The 19,978-nt window shown below is 36.6% G+C and overlaps 1 protein-coding gene across 1 annotated transcript in view; it reads left to right on the top strand.

Moving 5' to 3' along the window:
* The window catches only part of LOC150096673 (twitchin-like), a 2,440,784-nt gene that overhangs the window by 1,069,958 nt on the left and 1,350,848 nt on the right, over positions 1 to 19,978 (top strand). Inside the window, exons 54-56 of the mRNA XM_090408679.1 lie at positions 4,382 to 4,585; positions 14,899 to 14,994; positions 15,095 to 15,397. Coding sequence (XP_090264805.1) covers positions 4,382 to 4,585; positions 14,899 to 14,994; positions 15,095 to 15,397 — 603 coding nt within the window. The remainder of the gene's footprint in view (positions 1 to 4,381; positions 4,586 to 14,898; positions 14,995 to 15,094; positions 15,398 to 19,978) is intronic.

Genomic DNA, 19,978 nt, shown 5'->3' with positions numbered 1-19,978 from the left:
AGCACCAACCTTCCCTCTCCTCTTTTACATTCCTTTCCTTCTGGAAAATTATATGTCCTTCCATTTCTAATGCCAACATCACATCCTCCTCAGACAACGTTTCAGCTATTCCAGTTTATTTATTGATTGGTTTATATGGGGGGTTCCACCCTCTTTCTCCATTCCTTTGGTGAGGGGTGGTTGAGCCCCTCCTAATGAAAGATTAAATATATCTATGTTATGACTGTGAGTCTGTGTGTATTACCAGGGCCAGTTTGTCTGTTAAGAGGAACAAAGAAACCTGCGTTTCTGAGTGAAAAACCCTCTACCTCTGCATGAGACTGACTAACTTGTTTTTAGCTGAAAAAGGCCAAATAAAGATTCCTCATGTCATGAATTGGAGTCAAACCCAGGTCTTTCTGACCAAGAGCTGAGCTTTTAGGAATTTTCAAAAAATTCCAGAATCAATTACTAAAACACAGTTGAATTATGGTCACAATATTCTTGAATTTTTGGATAGATACTTTCTGTGGTGCAGTATAGCTTTTGAAAGGTAGGTCTTTCCTTAGTAAACTTACCATTCTTTACCCACTTCTATAATAAAGTCATAGTTGAATAAATGAAATCTACACCAAGGGATCAAAAGGTTTCCCAGAAAATTGCTCCTATAATGCAGAGGACCCTGACAAAATGGGATAACAAAGTGATAGTTCCACTGTATAAGGAATTTGAGTTCCTGTGCACAGTTCTGGTGAACTGTTTAAATGGACGATAAGGAAACGCTAGAGATAGTGCAGAGGTGAATAAGTATGACTGTCTCAGGACTCTGGATTGTTAAGTATGAAGAGAGATTTAAAGAATGTAGTCTGCAGAGCTTGGTAAATAGAAGGAAGAGAGGTAATATGATTGAAACATATAAGTTGGTGAGAGGAGTCTATCATATAGATACAGGGGAATTAGATTGGATGCACTGGATAATAGGTAATGGAAATGAGACACCATCCCTGGAAGTTGCTCAAAAGTTATCTAAATAAGGAAGTGCAAAAGAAATTTTTTGCATGGTAAAGTGGTGAATGAATGAATGAATGAATGAATGAATGAAATGCATGGCCAAGGTGGACAGTGAATGCTACATGGAAACCTGAAGCCCACTGAAGAAAACAAAATATGTTTTAGTGGCAAGAATGGCAAAAAAGGAAGGCTAGCTAACCTCTCTAACACTGATAACATTAGACACACAGAGTGGCCTATAATTTGAAACCTGTTATTCCCCTCCCTACAATCTTGCACCTTGTCTGGCACATTACATTAAAACATTTAGTGATATATCATCAAGCCCTTCATCCTTATTAACATTCAGTTTACTGAATTCTCTATATACTTCCTATTCCCTCAGAATCAGTCACTTCTCCCTTCCCGCTGCACTCCAGCCTGCATGATGTCATATTCATGAGGATCAAATGCCATCACAAACTATTCATTTAATATGTCTACTATATACTTTTACTATTTTACTGACCAATATTTTATTAACTGACTACATGTCAAATAAACTTCCTGGGATTATTATTACTTTTTTATTTTTTTGCCTTATTAGCTAAGTGTTGCTCATACTACACTTTTGCAATTCTTACGAAGCAAGTGATCTTAATGTTTTTTTTTTTTTTTTTACTCCTCATGCAATCTGATTATTGCCATTCGTCGTACACTACCTCCATATAATGCCTTTTTCCTTCGGATTACATGCTTAAACCTCTTCATTCATCCATTTCATACCTATTTTCTTTAACCTCCTGACTCTTGGAATACATTCAGACATTTTCTTTGACAGATAATACCTGAGTATGGTCCAAGCCACAATTACTTCCTTTCCATTCCTTTGCTACATTCTATGAATATAACTGCAAGCTTTCTCCTGAACATTTCATAATCACCACTTGTGCAGTTCTACATGTATCCTTTCCTCACAGAAGTCCTCATATAGCTGACTACCACTCAGGAAATCACATCATGCTTATTTTTACTAAATAGAGGGGATATTGACATCTCATTTATAATAACATCTTCAGATGAAATCATCAAATTCAAGATCCTTGATCCTCAAATGTACCCTGTTGTATACTACCAAATGGAATTGTCCCTCAAAAACTATAGAAATTCATTTTCTTTACTTACTATATATTACCATAATTAAAATCTCCCATAATGATTATAAACAACAAATTACAGATTTAAAGATTAGACCCATTATAATTGCCCTTTCTTATTTTCTTCTCTAATTTGATTATACATTTCATTGTCACTGTGTTCCATATTAACAGATCTGTAATCTGTTACAGAAACATCCAACTTCAATTCTTCAATCTGTCCATCTCTACCTCATACTACACTTCCCCCAAACCAGGTCATTATGGTGTGAGGTGAAATAACACTGTTTGTAGTAGTAGTATGCTGTAATAGCTCTGTATCTTTTTTACCTCTGTACCTTGCATGTGAATCACTAGTGTTCATTAACAGCACACCACCTACCTTTTTGTTTTTCTATCTTCACAAAAAACATTATATTCTTCCATCTCTATTCCTCTCAGGATGTTGTCTTCATCCAACCTCATCTCTCTCTTATTCCAACAATTTTTGGTTGATTCTTGTTGATAAGCTTATACATTGGTAACACATGACTATCAAATTATTTCAGGAAATTACAATGTATACTCAATATTAATTAAAAGAAAACTATAATCAATACTTCCTATATTTCAGCAATGTTACATTGCCATCTTTGTCATGGGAACATAAAACTATGATAAGTGCATGCAGACACTAACAATGAGCAAGCAGTAAATGAGCCTACTATGGCCAAAACAGGCAGGACAGCTAATATCAGGATATCCGAACACAAAGACCACATCCGGTTTCACCAATATAGCCATTCTGGGATTGCGGATCATGCTCTGGAAACCGGCCACAGAATACGATGGAAAAAAAGCCACTTTACTACACCGCTGCAAATATAAATACGAAAGATTGTTCATGGAATCAGCCTCAGCTGTAAACTTTCCAAACCTCAACAAATTTGGGAAGCTTGAATCATCAGCCCAACAGCCAGGACAGCCCAATTTAACCTACTAGGGGCACCTTTATGACTCTTCGGCCTCATTTGCTCGGTGTTAGTGCCCCCATGCACTTATTATAGTTTTATGTTCCCATGAAGATGGCAATGTAACATTGCCAAAATATAGGAAGTGTTGATTAAAGCTATCTTTTAATTAATATTTAGTATACCTGGTAATTTCCTGAAATAATTTAATAATAATTTTTCAGTTGAATGAATGCAATCAATAAACAATCTTGTACCCCTTATTTCTGATACTTCTGACATTCATATGCAAACATGATAATTCATTTCTGGTAACACTTCTTAAATGTAAATCTTCCACACCTTCCGTTTGCTATTTCTATTTCTCATCATCCATCCAACAACCATCTTCAGACCCAGATGCCCTTCCTCATCCCATTTCTTTCTTGTCTGCTCACACATTTACTTCTTCTTTCAGCATCTGTCCTTCTCATGTTGTTTCCCCCTGTCTGACCAAATCCTCCCCCCTCTCATTTTCCTGTCTATATTGCACTCCTGTTCTCTCCAGATGACTCACTCCCAAACCATTTAAATGCAGTCCATCTCTCTTATACATTTCCATTTGTCCTTCAACTTGCCATACACATTCACAAACTGCATTCCTTTCTCTTTTATGCATATCTGTTGGCATACTATTCACAATCTTTGCTCTCCATCTCAACTCATTACTGTCATATTTTTAGGACCTTTCTAAAATTTGTTGAATTGTATGTTTTTAGTTTAAAGTGGATCATTTTAATAGGAAATTAGATCAATAATTCATAACGGTATGAAATTATGTTAGAAAAATAATAAGTAAACTGTATACAGTACATAATGTAAAAATGGATTTAGATTCAAAGTGATGTTGAATAATGTCACTATATTGGGATGCTATTGCATAGTATAGTTCTTATGTGGTGTTTGATTATTTCAAATCTCATTTCAATTCAGTGAAGTGTGATTTAGAACAAACAAACAAAACAAAAAACTTGTGTTAAATTTTCTATAAAGTACATATGTGGTACTGTTTTTGGATTCACTTATTCTGAAAATTTTATAAGAAATCAACGATAATATTGATAATGTTTTTTTTTTCTTTTCTCATATCTGTGTGTGCGTGTATGTGTGATTGCACACACACGCAAGTGCGCACATGCAAGTGATTATTTTTCTGAGAAAGTAAAGTTATCCTTTGTAATTACTCTCTCCGTTTTGGAAAAAAAAAAAAAAGTAAGTACTTTTGTATTCTTGATTATTCTAATATAATCTCGTAATTATTTTAAGATAAACCTTCTCCACCTGTTGGTCCACTGGAAGTATCTGATGTTCATGCTGAAGGCTGTAAGTTGAAATGGAAACAGCCTGAAGATGATGGTGGATCTCCAATAGATCATTATGCTGTAGAAAAAATGGATACTACTACAGGACGCTGGTTACCTGTTGGACGTACATCTAAACCAGAAATGGAAGTTGCCAATCTTGTCCCAGGTATGTGTAGATAGCTTTTGGTTTTGGCAAGTGTTCATTTTAATATTTCACAGTAACTCAGAACATCATGAGAACAAGATAAAAAAATTTATTTATTAAGCTGCTGATATTTTTGCTGGATTTCAGCACATCTTTGGAGCACAAAATATCTGGTTACAGTACAAAGCCCTAATGTTTAACTAAATCCTATAATGGGACCATATAGTATCAGATTTAAAGACATTTACACATGTAAATTTACAAATACAAATAAAATAAATAAACAAATAAAATAAAAATACAAATTTACAAATCAGCTTTAGGGAGGGCTTCGTTACAGATACTGACTCCAAAAATAGTATCCTAAACAGCTTCTATGTAGTATTTCCATTTAATCTCTGTGAAGAGATGGGCAATGCATTGTGTGGTATGATGTGATGTTTTATGTAAAAGGAATAGATGCCTATACCTGGATGAGGGAAAGAATGGGTAAGTGGATGAGGGACCTCCTCCAGGTGCAAGGACCTGTCCTGTTTTTAGCAGAGGAAATCTCTTGATGACGGAGTTGGTTTTCTCTAATTTTTTCTTTCATTATAGGTTTGTGAAGTGCAGGTTTTGTTTTAGCAATCTGCATATGTTTTATGATAAGGTGATGAATGTGTTGGATAAGAGAGAGATTCCTATACAGTGATTTGTTTAGACTTTGCAAAGCATTTGATTGATTACAACATGGCAGATTGGTGTATGAGCTGCAGAAGATGGAATTAGATAGCAGATTGATTAGATAGATTGAAGATTGGCTTTCTGAAAGATACCACCAAGCTGTGTATGATGGTGCAGTGTTTCAGAAAAGGACGGTGACCAGTGGTGTGTGCCCCCAGGGTTTTGTTCTTGGGACTGTACTGTTTAAATAAGTTATTTCATAGTGAGGAATTTATGGAGACATAACACACATTAGAATAATTACTTATCATTAAGAAAGTAACATTTGATGTTTTGACCTCTGTATTAAGGTCATCATCAGGAAAACATACATTTGTACAGCATACAAGCATCATGAGACTACACTATACAAAAGTAAGATGAATCTAAATGTTTGCTAGCCTGGTTGGCCGAGTAGTTAGCATGTCCGCTCTCCAGTCAAGAGGCTGCGGGTTCGAATCCTGCCATGGGCATGGATGTTTGCAATTGTCTGTGGAAATACTAGTGGTAGTCAGTGGTAGATGGTGTTGGTGTAGTTGCGGTCAGTTGGTGGATTGCGAGTGGTGAAGCAGAGTTGTAGAGTGGATGCCCTCCCTCGATGAGTCTTTGGACTCCCTGGAGGTGACAAATAATAATAATAATAATAATAATAATAATAATTCATCCTAACCTGAACCTCTGTTGGAGGTGAGGGGACAGGAGAACCTACATTAAGCAATTTCTAAAGTCCTCTTATATTAAGATTTTTTCTGTTAAGGGATGTTCTGGATGCTGTACAGGTTGAAGATCCTGATAAGACTCTGATAAGGCATTTAATCCTATCTGCATGGTGTATTATGGATATCAGTTGCACGGGTTCTTCTTCTTCTGGCTGGCTCGCCTATTTTGTGGGATGAAAAACCTGAGTTTGCAGTAGGAGAAATCTTACTACCTCCATATGAGACTGGCTAATTCGCTTTCAGTTGAAAAGCCGTTGTTCATCATATTGTAGGTTTAATCTAATGTAGGTCTTTCCACTTAAAGTGCATTTTTGAAACTGACTACATTACATGATCTCTTAGTAATTTATTTATATTTTAAAGTAGAGTGAAAGTGGAATAGAACATCAATCCTCCATTCATCACAACAAACCTGAAAAATCTGGATTGGCTCAGCACGGGATTGAAACTAACCACAACATCCTTTGGTCAAACACTCGCCTCTTACATAGATCGCGTTATAAATTTGAACGTTTATTCAAAGGAAGCGTAGAGGCCTTAATCCATCATCCTAACATGAATCAGAATGACTGTATATCCATATCAAAAATCTGGGAAAGTCTAATCAGGATAGATTAGACTTTATCTATCCTGATTAGATAAAGTCTAATTTATCTAATCAAGATAGATAATTCATATTAATTTTATGTTATTTAATATTATTAATTAATATCTTTATTTCAATCACGTCTCTGCTTAAAATTATTCTCTTTAATACTTAGTGATATAACATCACGTGGCTTGTTCTATTTTTAAATGATCTATTGTTAGTATTCCACCTTGTATTTTTTTTTTTTAAAAAATTGTTCTTGTAGTGCCAGTGAAGATGGTCTGCTATTTCCAGACCGAAATATTTGGTTAACTAAATATCTTTCTTGTGTTTACATGCTTATATTATTCAGTCTGGAATAGATAAGTTAATGACTACACTATGATACTGTTGGGCTTTGCAAAGCAATTGGACAGAATACTTCACTAAGAAAACTATTACATAATTTAAATCATATTGGAATGAATATGATGTTGATGGCATGTATGGGACTACTGACAGACTCTAGAGAGTGGTATATGGTGGAGTTTATGTTGGAGGTTTAATGGATTTTTTACAACACTCAAAAAGAATTAAAATAGAATTTAATACTTCCTATATTTCGTCCTAGTCACTAGGACATCTACGGGGATTACAAAAACAATTAATGTAACATGCACACAAAAACTTAGAATACTAAGCCCAACCACGTGGGTGACACTAAAGTCCTGTCTAGGGCGGTAGTAGGTGGCCTGGAATGTAAGGTGGGACCTCTGATGATGAGTGTTTCCCAAATCTTCGGAAGCTTAATGCAACCATATTTATTAAGATTTGGTTGGTTTCTGAGAGCTGCTGCTGCTTCTAAGAAAAGTCTCTCTTTCTTGAATTTGCTGTGGTGGAGCATGGTGGTTTTCAAGGTTAAATTTTCTGTGAGGGCTTTAAAGTGGGTCGAGTTTTTTATATAGGAAGCGGAATTTCCGATGAGGGGGGGACAGAAAGTTGGCCAGCTGTTTAGACAGTCTGTAACAAGGTGCGTTGGTGGCATCTACTATAGACCTGAGTGGGGAATTGGGTTTGTGGATTTTTGGTAAACCTTATATTCGGGGGGGGGGGGAGTGGAAAGGTTTAGTTTTTTTGTGACGTCAGGGGGCCAGGAGGTTACTTTTTTAAGTAAGATTTTTAATTTCTTAACTTGTGTTTTTGTGGGGTCGTGTTCTAGCGGGATGTAGGTAGCGCGATCGCAGAGGATAATGTTCATTTTATGATTGTATTCGCTGGTATTAAGAACGACTGTGGCATTACCCTTATCCGCTCTGGTGATGACGATACTTTTTTCTTTGCATAGTTTCAGGAGAGCCATGCTTTGGGCATACGATAAGTTACTTTTTGGAGGCGAAGAGTGAGCGAGGATGTTGGCTACGTCGAATCCTAGTGACTAGGACGAAATATAGGAAGTATTAAATTCTATTTTAATTCTTTTTGAGTGTTGTAAAAAATCCATTAAACCTCCAACATAATGTCCTCACAGCACTTAAGCCTCTACACAAGAATTCTAATCATCCATGCAAACCTTCTATCTGGCTAAGATATGTAGGTGATGTGTTCTCTATTTGGCCTCATGGCCCAGACACGTTAGACTCCTCAGTCATCTCAATAGCCTACATCCAAGAATCCAGTTTACTATGGAAAAGGAAAAGAACAATTATTTACCCTTCCTAAACACTTTAGTCACACGCCTGCCTAATGATACACTTGCCTTCTCTGTATACAGAAAACCCACACACATTCACAAACTCTCCCATCACCACCCCTCGCAACAATATGGCATCATCAAAACTCTTACCAAGAGAGCCCACAATCTTTGTTCCAGTGGAACCACCCTCACTACTGAGCTTAACCACATACACAGAACTTTCCTCTCCAATGGCTACAGCGAACACAGTATCAAAAAAAATAATAAATTCCTCCCCCATTCCCCGTCCCTCTCGTCAACAAGATTTTAAAAATGCCATCACCATACCCTACATCCGTGGCACCTCGGAAAAAATAGTTCCTGTTCCTGTAAGCTTTCGTACTTTGGACAGACAGGCAGATCAGCATCCATCCGCCTGGAGGAACACAAGTCGTATATCGTTAAACACAACTATGGCCATTCAGGCTTGGCCGACCATGTTTTGGACACCACCCACAGAGTATCATGGAAGAAAACCACCATGCTCCACCACAGCAAATTCAAGAAAGAGAGACTTTTCTTAGAAGCAGCAGCAGCTCTCAGAAACCAACCAAATCTTAATAAATACGGTTGCATTAAGCTTCCGAAGATTTGGGAAACACTCATCACCAGAGGTCCCACCTTACATTCCAGGCCACCTACTACCGCCCTTAGAGGGCACTCCACCTAGACAGGACTTTAGTGTCACCCACGTGGTTGGGCTTAGTATTCTAAGTTTTTGTGTGCATGTTACATTAATTGTTTTTGTAATCCCCATAGATGTCCTAGTGACTAGGACGAAATATAGGAAGTATTAAATTCTATTTTAATTCTTTTCGAGTGTTGTAAAAAATCCATTAAACCTCCAACATAATGTCCTCACAGCACTTAAGCCTCTATACAAGAATATATGGTGGAGTGGAATTTAGGAGGAAAGGGTAACTACTGGAAAAGACTACATAAGTTGTATTACACTGATGGTACTGAGTTGTTGGAAATTGATTAGATTAGGGATTTTGAGGTAGTAGACACAGAGTTGAAGATCATAGGGTATATTGCAAAAGGTGGAAAAAATAGGTTGAAGTATTACTTTGGATGTTGAAGAACACATTGATAAATAGAGACATTGAGGCTATTAACTCTCTTTATAAGGCTGTGATATGACCATATCTCTACTACTGTGCACAGATTTGGTGATCTGGGTTTCTTGGGAAGGAGGTGTTGAAGAAGATCTGGAGACGAGTGACCAATCTGCTGACAGGTTTGTGGTATGCTCTATATGAAGATATCTTGGAGGTGTGTGGGAGTTGCCAAATTTCATTGACAAGCAGTAAAAAGAGGTTATAATAGAAACTTATAAGTTATTAAAGGTGTTCTACAAGATTGACAAAAGAAATTTTTAAGAGAGATTTTTCAGTAGAAAGAGAAAAAACTAGGAGTCACCTCTAGAAGTCATGTAAGAATGTGATTAATAAGGGTGTGTGAGGTAGATTTTTTGCTTGGAGAGTGGTGAATGGTGATTGGTGAGTGGTGAAATAGATTGCCAGATGTAGGTTGTGATTGCCATAAGAGCGAATGAGTTTAAGTGGACATATGATAGGTATTGCATAATGAGGATCCTTACTCATGGAGATTAAGAAAAATCTGAATAATAATAATTTCCTCTGAATCAGATGAGTAGATCCAGAGGAAATTATTATTATACAGATTTTTCTTAATCTCCATGAGTAAGAATCCTCATTATGCAATACCTATCATATGTCCACTTAAACTCATTCACTCTTATGGCAATCACAACTATTGCTGATCATATCTTACCCACATAATCAGCAATATTAAAACAATTCTGGCACAGCCTTTCTTTTCTTACTACTCATTTGTAAGCGTACAGTGATGATTTCTTGGCTGTCATTACCCTACATATGCAGTTTTGTAGTGTAATGGTAATCTGATATTATTATTATCAACACCAGACCTCCAGAAAGTAAAAAGACTCATCATTGGAGGAGTAAACTCATTCAATGTGTCCACATTCACCTCACTCCCAGGAAATGCATTTCACCCGTGAACCACTCCCCATGAAAAGAACTTCCTTATCACTCCTTGTTCACACTCTCCTTATACATTTCTGAGGATGGCCTCTCATTCTATGAAAAATTTCTTCAACATTAACCTTAAGATATTATATTTGTTTTTAAGATACTTTGGATTAAGAAAAATCACTTAGTGTTTGGCAATAGTGTGGTTAGTATGGGCATGAGAATAGCCGGCCTGGTTGGCCGAGTGGTTAGCGTATCTGCTTTCCAACCAGAGGGCTGGGGGTTCGAATCCTGCTGTGGGCATGAATGTTTGTGATTGTCTGTGAAAATACTAGTGGTGGTGGTTGGTGGTAGATGGTGAAGGTAGTTACGGTGGAGACAGAGTTGTAGAGTAGGTGCCCTCCCTTGATGAGTCTTTGGACTCCCTGGAAGTGTTATGTAATAATAATAATAATGAGAATTAGATTTTTTTTGCTTGGAGAGTTGTAAATGACTGGAATGGATAGCAAGATGTAGATGTGAATGTTCTGAGAATGAATGATTTTAAGGAGAAGTAGGATAGGTATTGTGTGAATAATGGTTAGTATAAGAATGGCAAAAACATGTGGAATCTAGTTTCTCAAGCAACAATAACAAATGGGGGTAGTCATTTAAGGTCGTAAAGGTAGGTTTAAGGGATATATGCATTGTAGTTACATGTAAAAAATAAAGGATTTAGTATTTTCAAGAAGAATAGAGAGGATGGGATTGCTGTAAGAGGTAGAGTGCCAGATGATGAATGGCATCTGAAGCAGAGTAGGAGACAGTCATGTGGATGGCAGTTTTTTTAAGGCAGTCTGGTGTGAGAATGAAGCTCAAATTATACAATTAGTTGCTGCTGTAGGCCAATGGATTTGGGGATAATGTGGATGGCATGCATCAGCAAATTAATAACAATGGATGAAAGTTAAGTAATTATTATGAAGGACTTCTGGAGACATAGATTGGAAGGAGAAAGATCACATGTCAGGAAGGAAATGGAATTTATACACCTACTGAGATACACTGAGGCAGCATGTGATGGAGGGACTCGATGTATGAGTGTTGGATTTCGACTTAGAATAAGAAGAGCCATCCATAACTAGAGTGGCCACATTTGGGGAGCACAATCATAATGTGGAATTTACTATCAAGAAAGGGTTTATATGTAGAACTGCAAGGCAGATGATTATAACAAGCTTAGGAGGAAGCTTGAATCTGTACCATGGCATAAAATCCTCTAGGGAAAGATGTTTGCAGTACATAGGAGATAGTCAAGGAGTATCTGGAGTAATCAATATCAGAATGTATACCCAAGGTCAGGAGAATTAATCAGGGAAGTTAGATTGGTGAGTATGATCATTAAGCAGGAGCTACAAAAAATGAAAATGTTGTGGAGGGTATATAAGGAGAAAGGTGAACAGTCAGGCAAGAAAGGTGACAGCATTGTAATGAAAGCAGAATCAGATTATGAGTATAAATCTTCCAAACAAAGGAAATCCCAAACAGTTCTCTCATTGTGTGAAAAATAAGAGGAAGAATAACTATGGAAGGATAACCTTAAGGAGTGCTGATTTGTCACAAGGTGACAGAAGCAGATAATATAGTTGAGTTACTGAGTGACCAATTTTCAGAGATGCATCATCAAATTGTGGTTGCTGCCATGACATAAGTGACAGTGACTGATGCAAAAACAGAGATTGAAGAAATGAGCGTACTTAGGATATTGCAGAATCTCAGTGTAAATACATACCTATGCTTTGAAGGGATATCAACTCATGTTTAATGAGCTTTGCAAGGGAACTGGCAAAGCCCCTGACTAGGCTGTTTATTTTAATCTCAGCTCTGGCAAAGTCCCAAAGGAGCAGAGAAAGGATAAAATGATTCTATAATAAATTTAGTTTAATCCTTTATCCAAGTGTGAGCAAACAAAGTTTGCACCTGAAAGTATCTTCAGGACTAGGGTAAGGTGGTACAACACCGGGCAACTCGTTGCAAAGGTGGAGCAAGAGCTAACATAACTCCTATCTCAGTATCTTCCATAATACAAAACACATCTCCTTGAGTATATGTCTAATGTTATGCATTAAGGAAGGGCCACTACCCAGACTAGTTTCGACCTTTATTGAGGTCTCTTCAGTGGGAGCTAGGCCCAAGTGGAGATACCAGGCAGAAGCATTAGCAAGGTCATCTCTACTTATAGGAGTTGCCAAATGGTATGCCACCTTTTTAATAAATTACTCTGGATTTAGAGAAAGATGTTGAAAGTTTATTTTTCACTTGGTTAGATTATAATAAATTTAGTTTAATCCTTTATCCAAGTGTGAGCAAACAAAGTTTGCGCCTGAAAGTATCTTCAGGACTGGGATAAGGTGGTTGACACACCGTTTGGCAACTCCTATAGGTAGAGATGACCTTGCTAATGCTTCTGCTGGGTATCTCCACTTGGGCCTGGCTCCCACTGAAGAGACCTCAATAAAGGTCGAAACTAGTCTGGTTAGTGGCCCTTCCCTTAATGCATAACATTAGACATATTCGCAAGGAGATGTATTTTGCATTATGGGAGATACTGAGATAGGAGTGATGTTAGCTCTTGTTCCACCTTTGCAATGAGTTGCCTGGTGTTGTACCACCTTACCCCAGTCCTGAAGATACTTTCAGGCACAAACTTTGTTTGCTCACACTTGGATAAAGGATTAAACTAAATTTATTATAGTCTAACCAAGTGAAAAATAAACTTTCAATGACAAAATAATTCCTTTGCATATAAGAGGCCCTAAGACTGCAGTGGCAAATTATAGAATACTAATTAATATCTCAGGAGTGATGGTAAAAGTATTGGAAAATTTGGTCAAAGAGAGAATTCAGGAATGGATGGTAAAGAATATGATACTCTGATCGACACTTCACAAAATCAGGATGTTCATCCTGATTTTGTGAAGTGTCGATCATGTTTTAGTAATTTAGTAATTTATTAACTTTTTATAACAGAGTGAAGGCCGAGTTGGATAAAGGAAGCTATCACGATGGTACTACTGGATTTTGCAGAGCTGTGTGACAGAATAAGTACCACATGGAACTCTGTTTCACAAATTAGAACAAATGGGGAATGATTTGAAACCATGCACATGAGTTGTTTGACTGATGAATAGATATCAAAAAATATTATATGGAGAAACAGAATCCAGAAAAAAGCAGGTGATGGTATGGTGCAAGGCTCTATGCTTGAGCCACTCTGTTTAATTTGTATATAAAGGATATAAGAAATAATTTGAAGGGAAATACAGCCTATTTAAATCATCTTGCAAGCTCTCACATCACCTTAATGCAAAATTGGTTAAATAGTTAATCAAGAGGATGTGAGAGCTTGCAGGGTAATTTAAATAGGTTGTCAGTATGATTAAAGGATAATATAGTTTAATCCAGAGAAATGTAAAGTTATGCATTTTGAGATAAACAGATTATGATCTGTGTCCGATATTGATGGAACTGTACCTCACAAAATAAATGAAGCTAGGGATTTTGGGGTGGTAGTAGATAGATAGCTTAAGTTTAGATAGCATATTTCTAAGGTTGCCAAGGTGGATCATAGAATTACTTGGCTATTGAAGAACAAACTAACAAGTAGAGGTAAGGAAGTTGTTATTTCTCTTTATAAGTCTTTAATATGTCTGCATCTGGGTTACCATGCTAATATCTGGTCATCTGGATTTCCTGGGGTTGAGGAAGTAGTGGAGAGAATCCAGAGACAAGTGATGAAGATGGTGAGCATTCTGTGGAATGCTCCCTATGTGGATGGGTTGCAAAATTGTATTATAAGCAAAAAATTGGGTATAGTATAGAAACATTTAAGTTAAAGGATTTTATAAGTTTAATACAGAGGAAATGTTTCAGCACTTGGCTAGAGAGGACAAAACAAGAGATCATTCCCGGTAGGTTGAGTAAAAAAAAGTGTGGCTAGTAAGGGTGTGAGGACTAGATTTTTACTTTGGAGTGTGGTGAATGAACGGGATGGGTTGCTAGAGGCAGTTGTGAATACTTTGTCTATTAATGGATTCAAGAAGAGGTATTATATATATATTGCATGGATAGTTTGGGGCATCTATGATGAGTCTTCAGACTCCATTCAGTTGTCTGTACAATAATAATAAAAATAATAATAACAGTTAATGTTTGAAACTAGCAATAAGTCTTCTGACTTCGTGAAGGTGTCCATAATGATGATAATAATAATAATAAGAAGAAGAATATTGCATTAAATTTAGGTATTTATTTCTGGGAAAATTCCCGTGTTACTCCTCTTAAAAAACTATTGCTTTTATGGCTATTATAGCCTGATTTGTACATACAAGGTATGTACAAAATTTTCTTCCTAAATTATTCTGCTATATTTTCTTTTAAAATACACTTATAATGCCCTAAAAATTTCTTGAGGAAAAAAGCCAATGTATTTAAAATAAGGGACACTCCTAAACAAAAACAGGCTATAATAGCCATAAAAACAATTGCATTAAATTGTTTATATTTCTACATACTCTATTTAATCTATATTTAATTTACTTAAATTTTTGTTTTAGGACAAGAATACAAGTTCCGAGTTAGGGCTGTTAATCCAGAAGGGGAATCAGACCCTTTGGAAGCTACAAAACCAGTTGTAGCTAAAAATCCATATGGTATAAAGTTTTATTTGCTTATGCTAAGGTCTGATATTTTCAATTTATAGAAAATATAATAAAAGCAATAAGGGCCTTTTAAATTTTTATTTTATTTCAGATCCACCAGGAAAACCAGGAATGCCAGAATTGAAAGATTGGGATAAAGAACATGTAGATCTGAAGTGGACACCACCTGTTAAAACTGGCGGTGCTCCAATCACAGGCTATATCATTGAGAAAAAAGAAAAAGACAGTTCTCTGTGGACCAAAGCTGCCCATATAGAAGGTGATAATTGTGAAGGACGTGTTACTGACCTTATCCCTGGAGAAGCTTACCAGTTTCGTGTCAAAGCTGTGAATGCAGCAGGACCTGGAGAACCAAGTGATGCTACAAAAAGTATTGTTGCTAAACCAAGAAAATGTAAGTTGTTCATTTTGGAACAGTTTTAAATGTCACCATTACATATAACCATCTTTTGTTGGACAATGTTCTTTATATGAAATTATCTGTTTTCTTATGAATTGCACAAAAGCTTTTCCTTCTGACATTTTTGATAAATGTTTTTAGTCCAGGAAAAATTTATATAATATTGTATGGCGGGTGAAAACACTTTTTAGTGTTAATTAGCCCAATCTTTTGTACTGTGGAGTACAGAAGTATAAGGTTTTTTATAAGTTTTGTAAGAAGTATAAAGTTTTGTATTTCGTTTGAAAAACTGTGCTTCAGGAGATGGATGAGATTTGGATATAGTTGGGTGACCAAATTTGCACACAGTAGTTCCTATGTGGTATGAAGAAGCCTTATACAAATAGAATCATAAAATACTACGTGTTTAAAACTGTATGCCACAATGGATTATGGAATCCACACAATTTTAGCAATCCAGCTAAATTTTACATTCTTATCCTCCAGCATTCCAGAAACCTTATCTCTTTCACCCCATATAAGATATTGCCACCAGTTGTATGCTTGGCATTGTATTTTATCTTTCTAAATGTTAAAACCTTATACTTCTGAAATAGAACTGTTTGCTACACACACTTGCTCACTCATTCTGCCTGTTCAAATAGAGTAGTCCAACATTATCCATGGTTTTGTTTTCTGTGGTTTCAGTTACTCACCGTCAACCCTGGTCTGAAAATGTTAAAAGGAAAAATCCAGAAATAAACAATTCATAAGTTTTAAAAGTTCCCCCTTTTCCACCTATCAACTAAACTTTGTGGGTTACAAAGCTTACAAAGTCTCCACAGCCATCCTTGTGGAGAGTATTCCACAAATCACTCTCACCATTGGTCACTCGAGTCTCGTGTCATCATGCCTGGGATATGAATCATCAATCAAGAGTAGTGATGCTGGCAGTTCGGATATTCCAAAGAGAAGCCATATAGTGCTTTCTTTAAGTGAAAATGTGAAGTTTTCAACTGCATAAGGAAAAAAAATCATATGCTGAAGTTGCTAAGACGTACGGTAGGAATCTTCAATCCATGAAATTGTGAAGAAGGACAAAGAAATCCATGTTAGTTTAGCTATTGCTCTTCAGCAAACTTTATGACCATAGTGCATGATAAGTGCTTAGTTGTGATGGAAAAGGCATTAAATTTGTAGGTGGAACACATGAATGAAAACATGTTTTGATTGACAGTAATGTATTTTGTAAAGCTGTAAAACTTTGAGGCAATACGAAGACATCATCAAGGGAATCCATGAAACAAGTGACACCAAGCCATTTACTGCAAGTAAGAGAATGGTACACAGATTCAGGAATATGTTTGGACTTTTTTATTTTATTCATGTGCCCCCCCCCCATTCCTCGACTTCCTCTTAGGACTGGTTGAGCCCTCCTAATGAGGGATTAAGTACTATATCCTGTGACCGTAGCCTGTGTGTCCACGGGGCCGGTTGAAAAATCCCAGATTTTTCAACCGGCCCCGTGGATAGCAGGGGGAAAACCCTGCTATCCATGCCCAAGACCGGCCAACTTGGCTATGGCTGAGAAAGATCCTTAAGCTCCTCACATCGGCGATGGGAATTGGACCTAGGACACTCCTTCCCCAGTCATATGGTTGCGAAGCACATAGCCACTAGACTAACTGCGTGGGCATATGTTTGGACTGAAAAATATAAAAATTACTGGAGTGGCTGTGTCTGCTGATGAAGAAGCTGCTGCCACATTTCCAGTAGAGTTGAAGAAGTTGAATGAAGAGAAAAGGTACCATCCAAAGCAAGTCATCAATTGCAATGAAACCAGGCTCTTCTGGAAGAGGATCCTCAATAGAACTAAATCCATAAAAGTGCAAAGGAGGCACCAGGACATAAAACATGGAAGGACAGATTAACTCTTATACTATGTGGCAATGCTGCAGGGCATATGATAAAGCCATGCATAGTGTATACAGAGCAGAGAACCTATACACTCTCAAAAACAAAAACAAAAATTATCTGCCCATGTTCTGACAACACAATCAGAAAGCATGAGTGACAGCCATTTTGTTTATGGAATGGCTCCACAAATGTTTCATTCCAGAAGTAAAAAAATACTTGGAATAAGAAGGATTGGAATTTAAAGTCCTCTTAATAACTTGTGCAATTTGGCCCTGAAATTCAAGGGTCACATTGCACAAGTTGTGAAGATGTCACATTGGATAATGACAATGATGCAGCAGACCTTAACATGTGAAATAGAGAGGTTATGATGGCATTATATAAGGCCTTGATCAGGTCTCATATTGATTAGTGTGCACAGATTTGTTCACCGGGTTTTCATGGTGATGAGGATATGTTGGAAAGGGTCCAGAGAAGATGCTCAAATGTTGTCAGTGGTCTTTGGAATGTGGAGTACGAGGATAGATTGATAGAACGTAAGTTATAAAGCCTCGTGGATAGGATGAAGTGGGGAATATGTTTGAGACATATAAGCTAGTCAGGGATTGTTATCAGGTAGAAATGGAAGAGATTTTTCTTAGAATGGTAGAAGGGGATAGAACAAGAGGCCATTGCTGGAAAGTGAGTAGAGGAGCAAGTTCTTTCATTGGAGAGAGTGACTGGTGAGTGGAATGCTTTGCCTGAGTGTGTTGTGAATGTAGATACATTGTAAGGTTTAGAGAGTTGAATGAGCATTCAACTCTTATGAAGTGATGCAAGCCTCTCTTCCACTCATTTGGAACTTGACCAACATAATATACATATTAAACAAATATGTGAAAGCAGATGCAAACTCTCTGGTACATTTCCTCAAAATACATGAATATATATCATCAACTCCCACAGTCTTATTGAGATTAAATTTGCTCAATTCCTGATAAATTTCTTGTTCAGTCATGTCAGTCTCTCCTCCTCCTCCCTTCTTTCCATTACTCTGAAATTCCACATGATGTCATAATATTATGGATGAAATACTTTTATAAACTTCTCAACATCTGCACTATAGTTTGTGTACCTCCCACAGTGAGTCTCTAACTCCATGGAAGTCATATTAATAATAATAATAATAATAATAATAATATTGCTTCTTTATACTCAACTCAGTGATACCTATCACAGTGCCAGTCTCCAATCCAGTGCACTTATTCAATATCCAACCCCATCTGTTCTGGTATAACTATCTGATCCTGTGGCAAATCAATCAAAAGCCTTGGTGAAATCTAAGTATACTACTCTGTATCCATCTCACTTGTCTAATGCACCTGTCACCTTATTGTAATAGGTAATCAGATTACTCAAGCATAATTCATTTAGCAGATCTGTGATGTCCATCTCCAGCACTTTAATCACAACATCTCTGTGTTGGATGTTGCGATTAGAAGCTTGAGTTCTGTCACCTCTCTTATGAAGTGATGCAATCTTGCCTCTCTTCCACTCATTTGGAACTTGACCAACATAATATACATATTAAACAAATATGTGAAAGCAGATGCAAACTCTCTGGTACATTTCCTCAAAATACATGAATATATATCATCAACTCCCACAGTCTTATTGAGATTAAATTTGCTCAATTCCTGATAAATTTCTTGTTCAGTCATGTCAGTCTCTCCTCCTCCTCCCTTCTTTCCATTACTCTGAAATTCCACATATGATGTCATAATATTATGGATGAAATACTTTTATAAACTTCTCATTCAGTATCTTAACTACAGTAGTGAATAAATTAATTCAACACTCACATTTTAATGAAAAAATTTCATTTTCTCAAGAAAATATGTAAACAAAATTCAACTCCAAATGTCAATAGGTACTCCTAAACAAAAATAGGCTAAATAGCCATGAAAATAACATTAAACTCCAAATTTACCTAATAATTTATATGTGCCCCTCTGGTCTTAATAAGTTTGTTAATTTGCTTAGGCATTAACTCTGCCAATGTAGAACACATTTTTCTTATTTGTGCATCTCAAACCATACTTTTATAATAGATTGTATTAAGTTATCCTTTGTATCAGAATTTTAATTTTCCAAGTCTATTTTTCACTGTGGCCCACAGATTTTCTGTGGGGTTAATGTCACACAGAAGCAATTAGATGTTGTGATTTTTGAGGAACTCTTTCACAATTTTTTGAAGTGTGGCATGAAGCAAAATTCTGTTGGAAGATGAGTTCTTTGTCTTTCTGAATCTGAGGGACCACTCTTTTCTCCAATATTTTTAAAAGTTCTGATAAACACCTGGAACAAAAATGATATTTAATCAACTGATAGAACCACAAGAAAGAACATATCTTAAAACCCTTTAATCTCCATGTTTCATCATCATCATCAAATTCCTGACATGTACCTTCAAGGGGTGTACAGGATATGATAGTACTACATCAAAAATTTACATCATTACTAACTTCCTATCTACAATTTTCCTCCAAATCAGTCTGTTACTTGTCAAGACTCCAACATTATCAGATCTTATATTTCTATCGTCTAAGGCACTTTGTACTGTATCAATCCACCTATATCTTGGTCTTCCTCTGGGTCGTTTTCCTGCCAACTTGGCAGAGAACACTTGTTTTGCTAATC

This window comes from Typopeltis vanoorti, chromosome 18 (assembly GCF_054136105.1).
Source record: "Typopeltis vanoorti isolate ZY-2024b chromosome 18, IOZ_Tvanoo_1.0, whole genome shotgun sequence".
Taxonomy (NCBI): Eukaryota; Metazoa; Arthropoda; class Arachnida; order Uropygi; family Thelyphonidae; genus Typopeltis; species Typopeltis vanoorti.
This window is presented reverse-complemented; position numbering and strand designations above follow the sequence as displayed.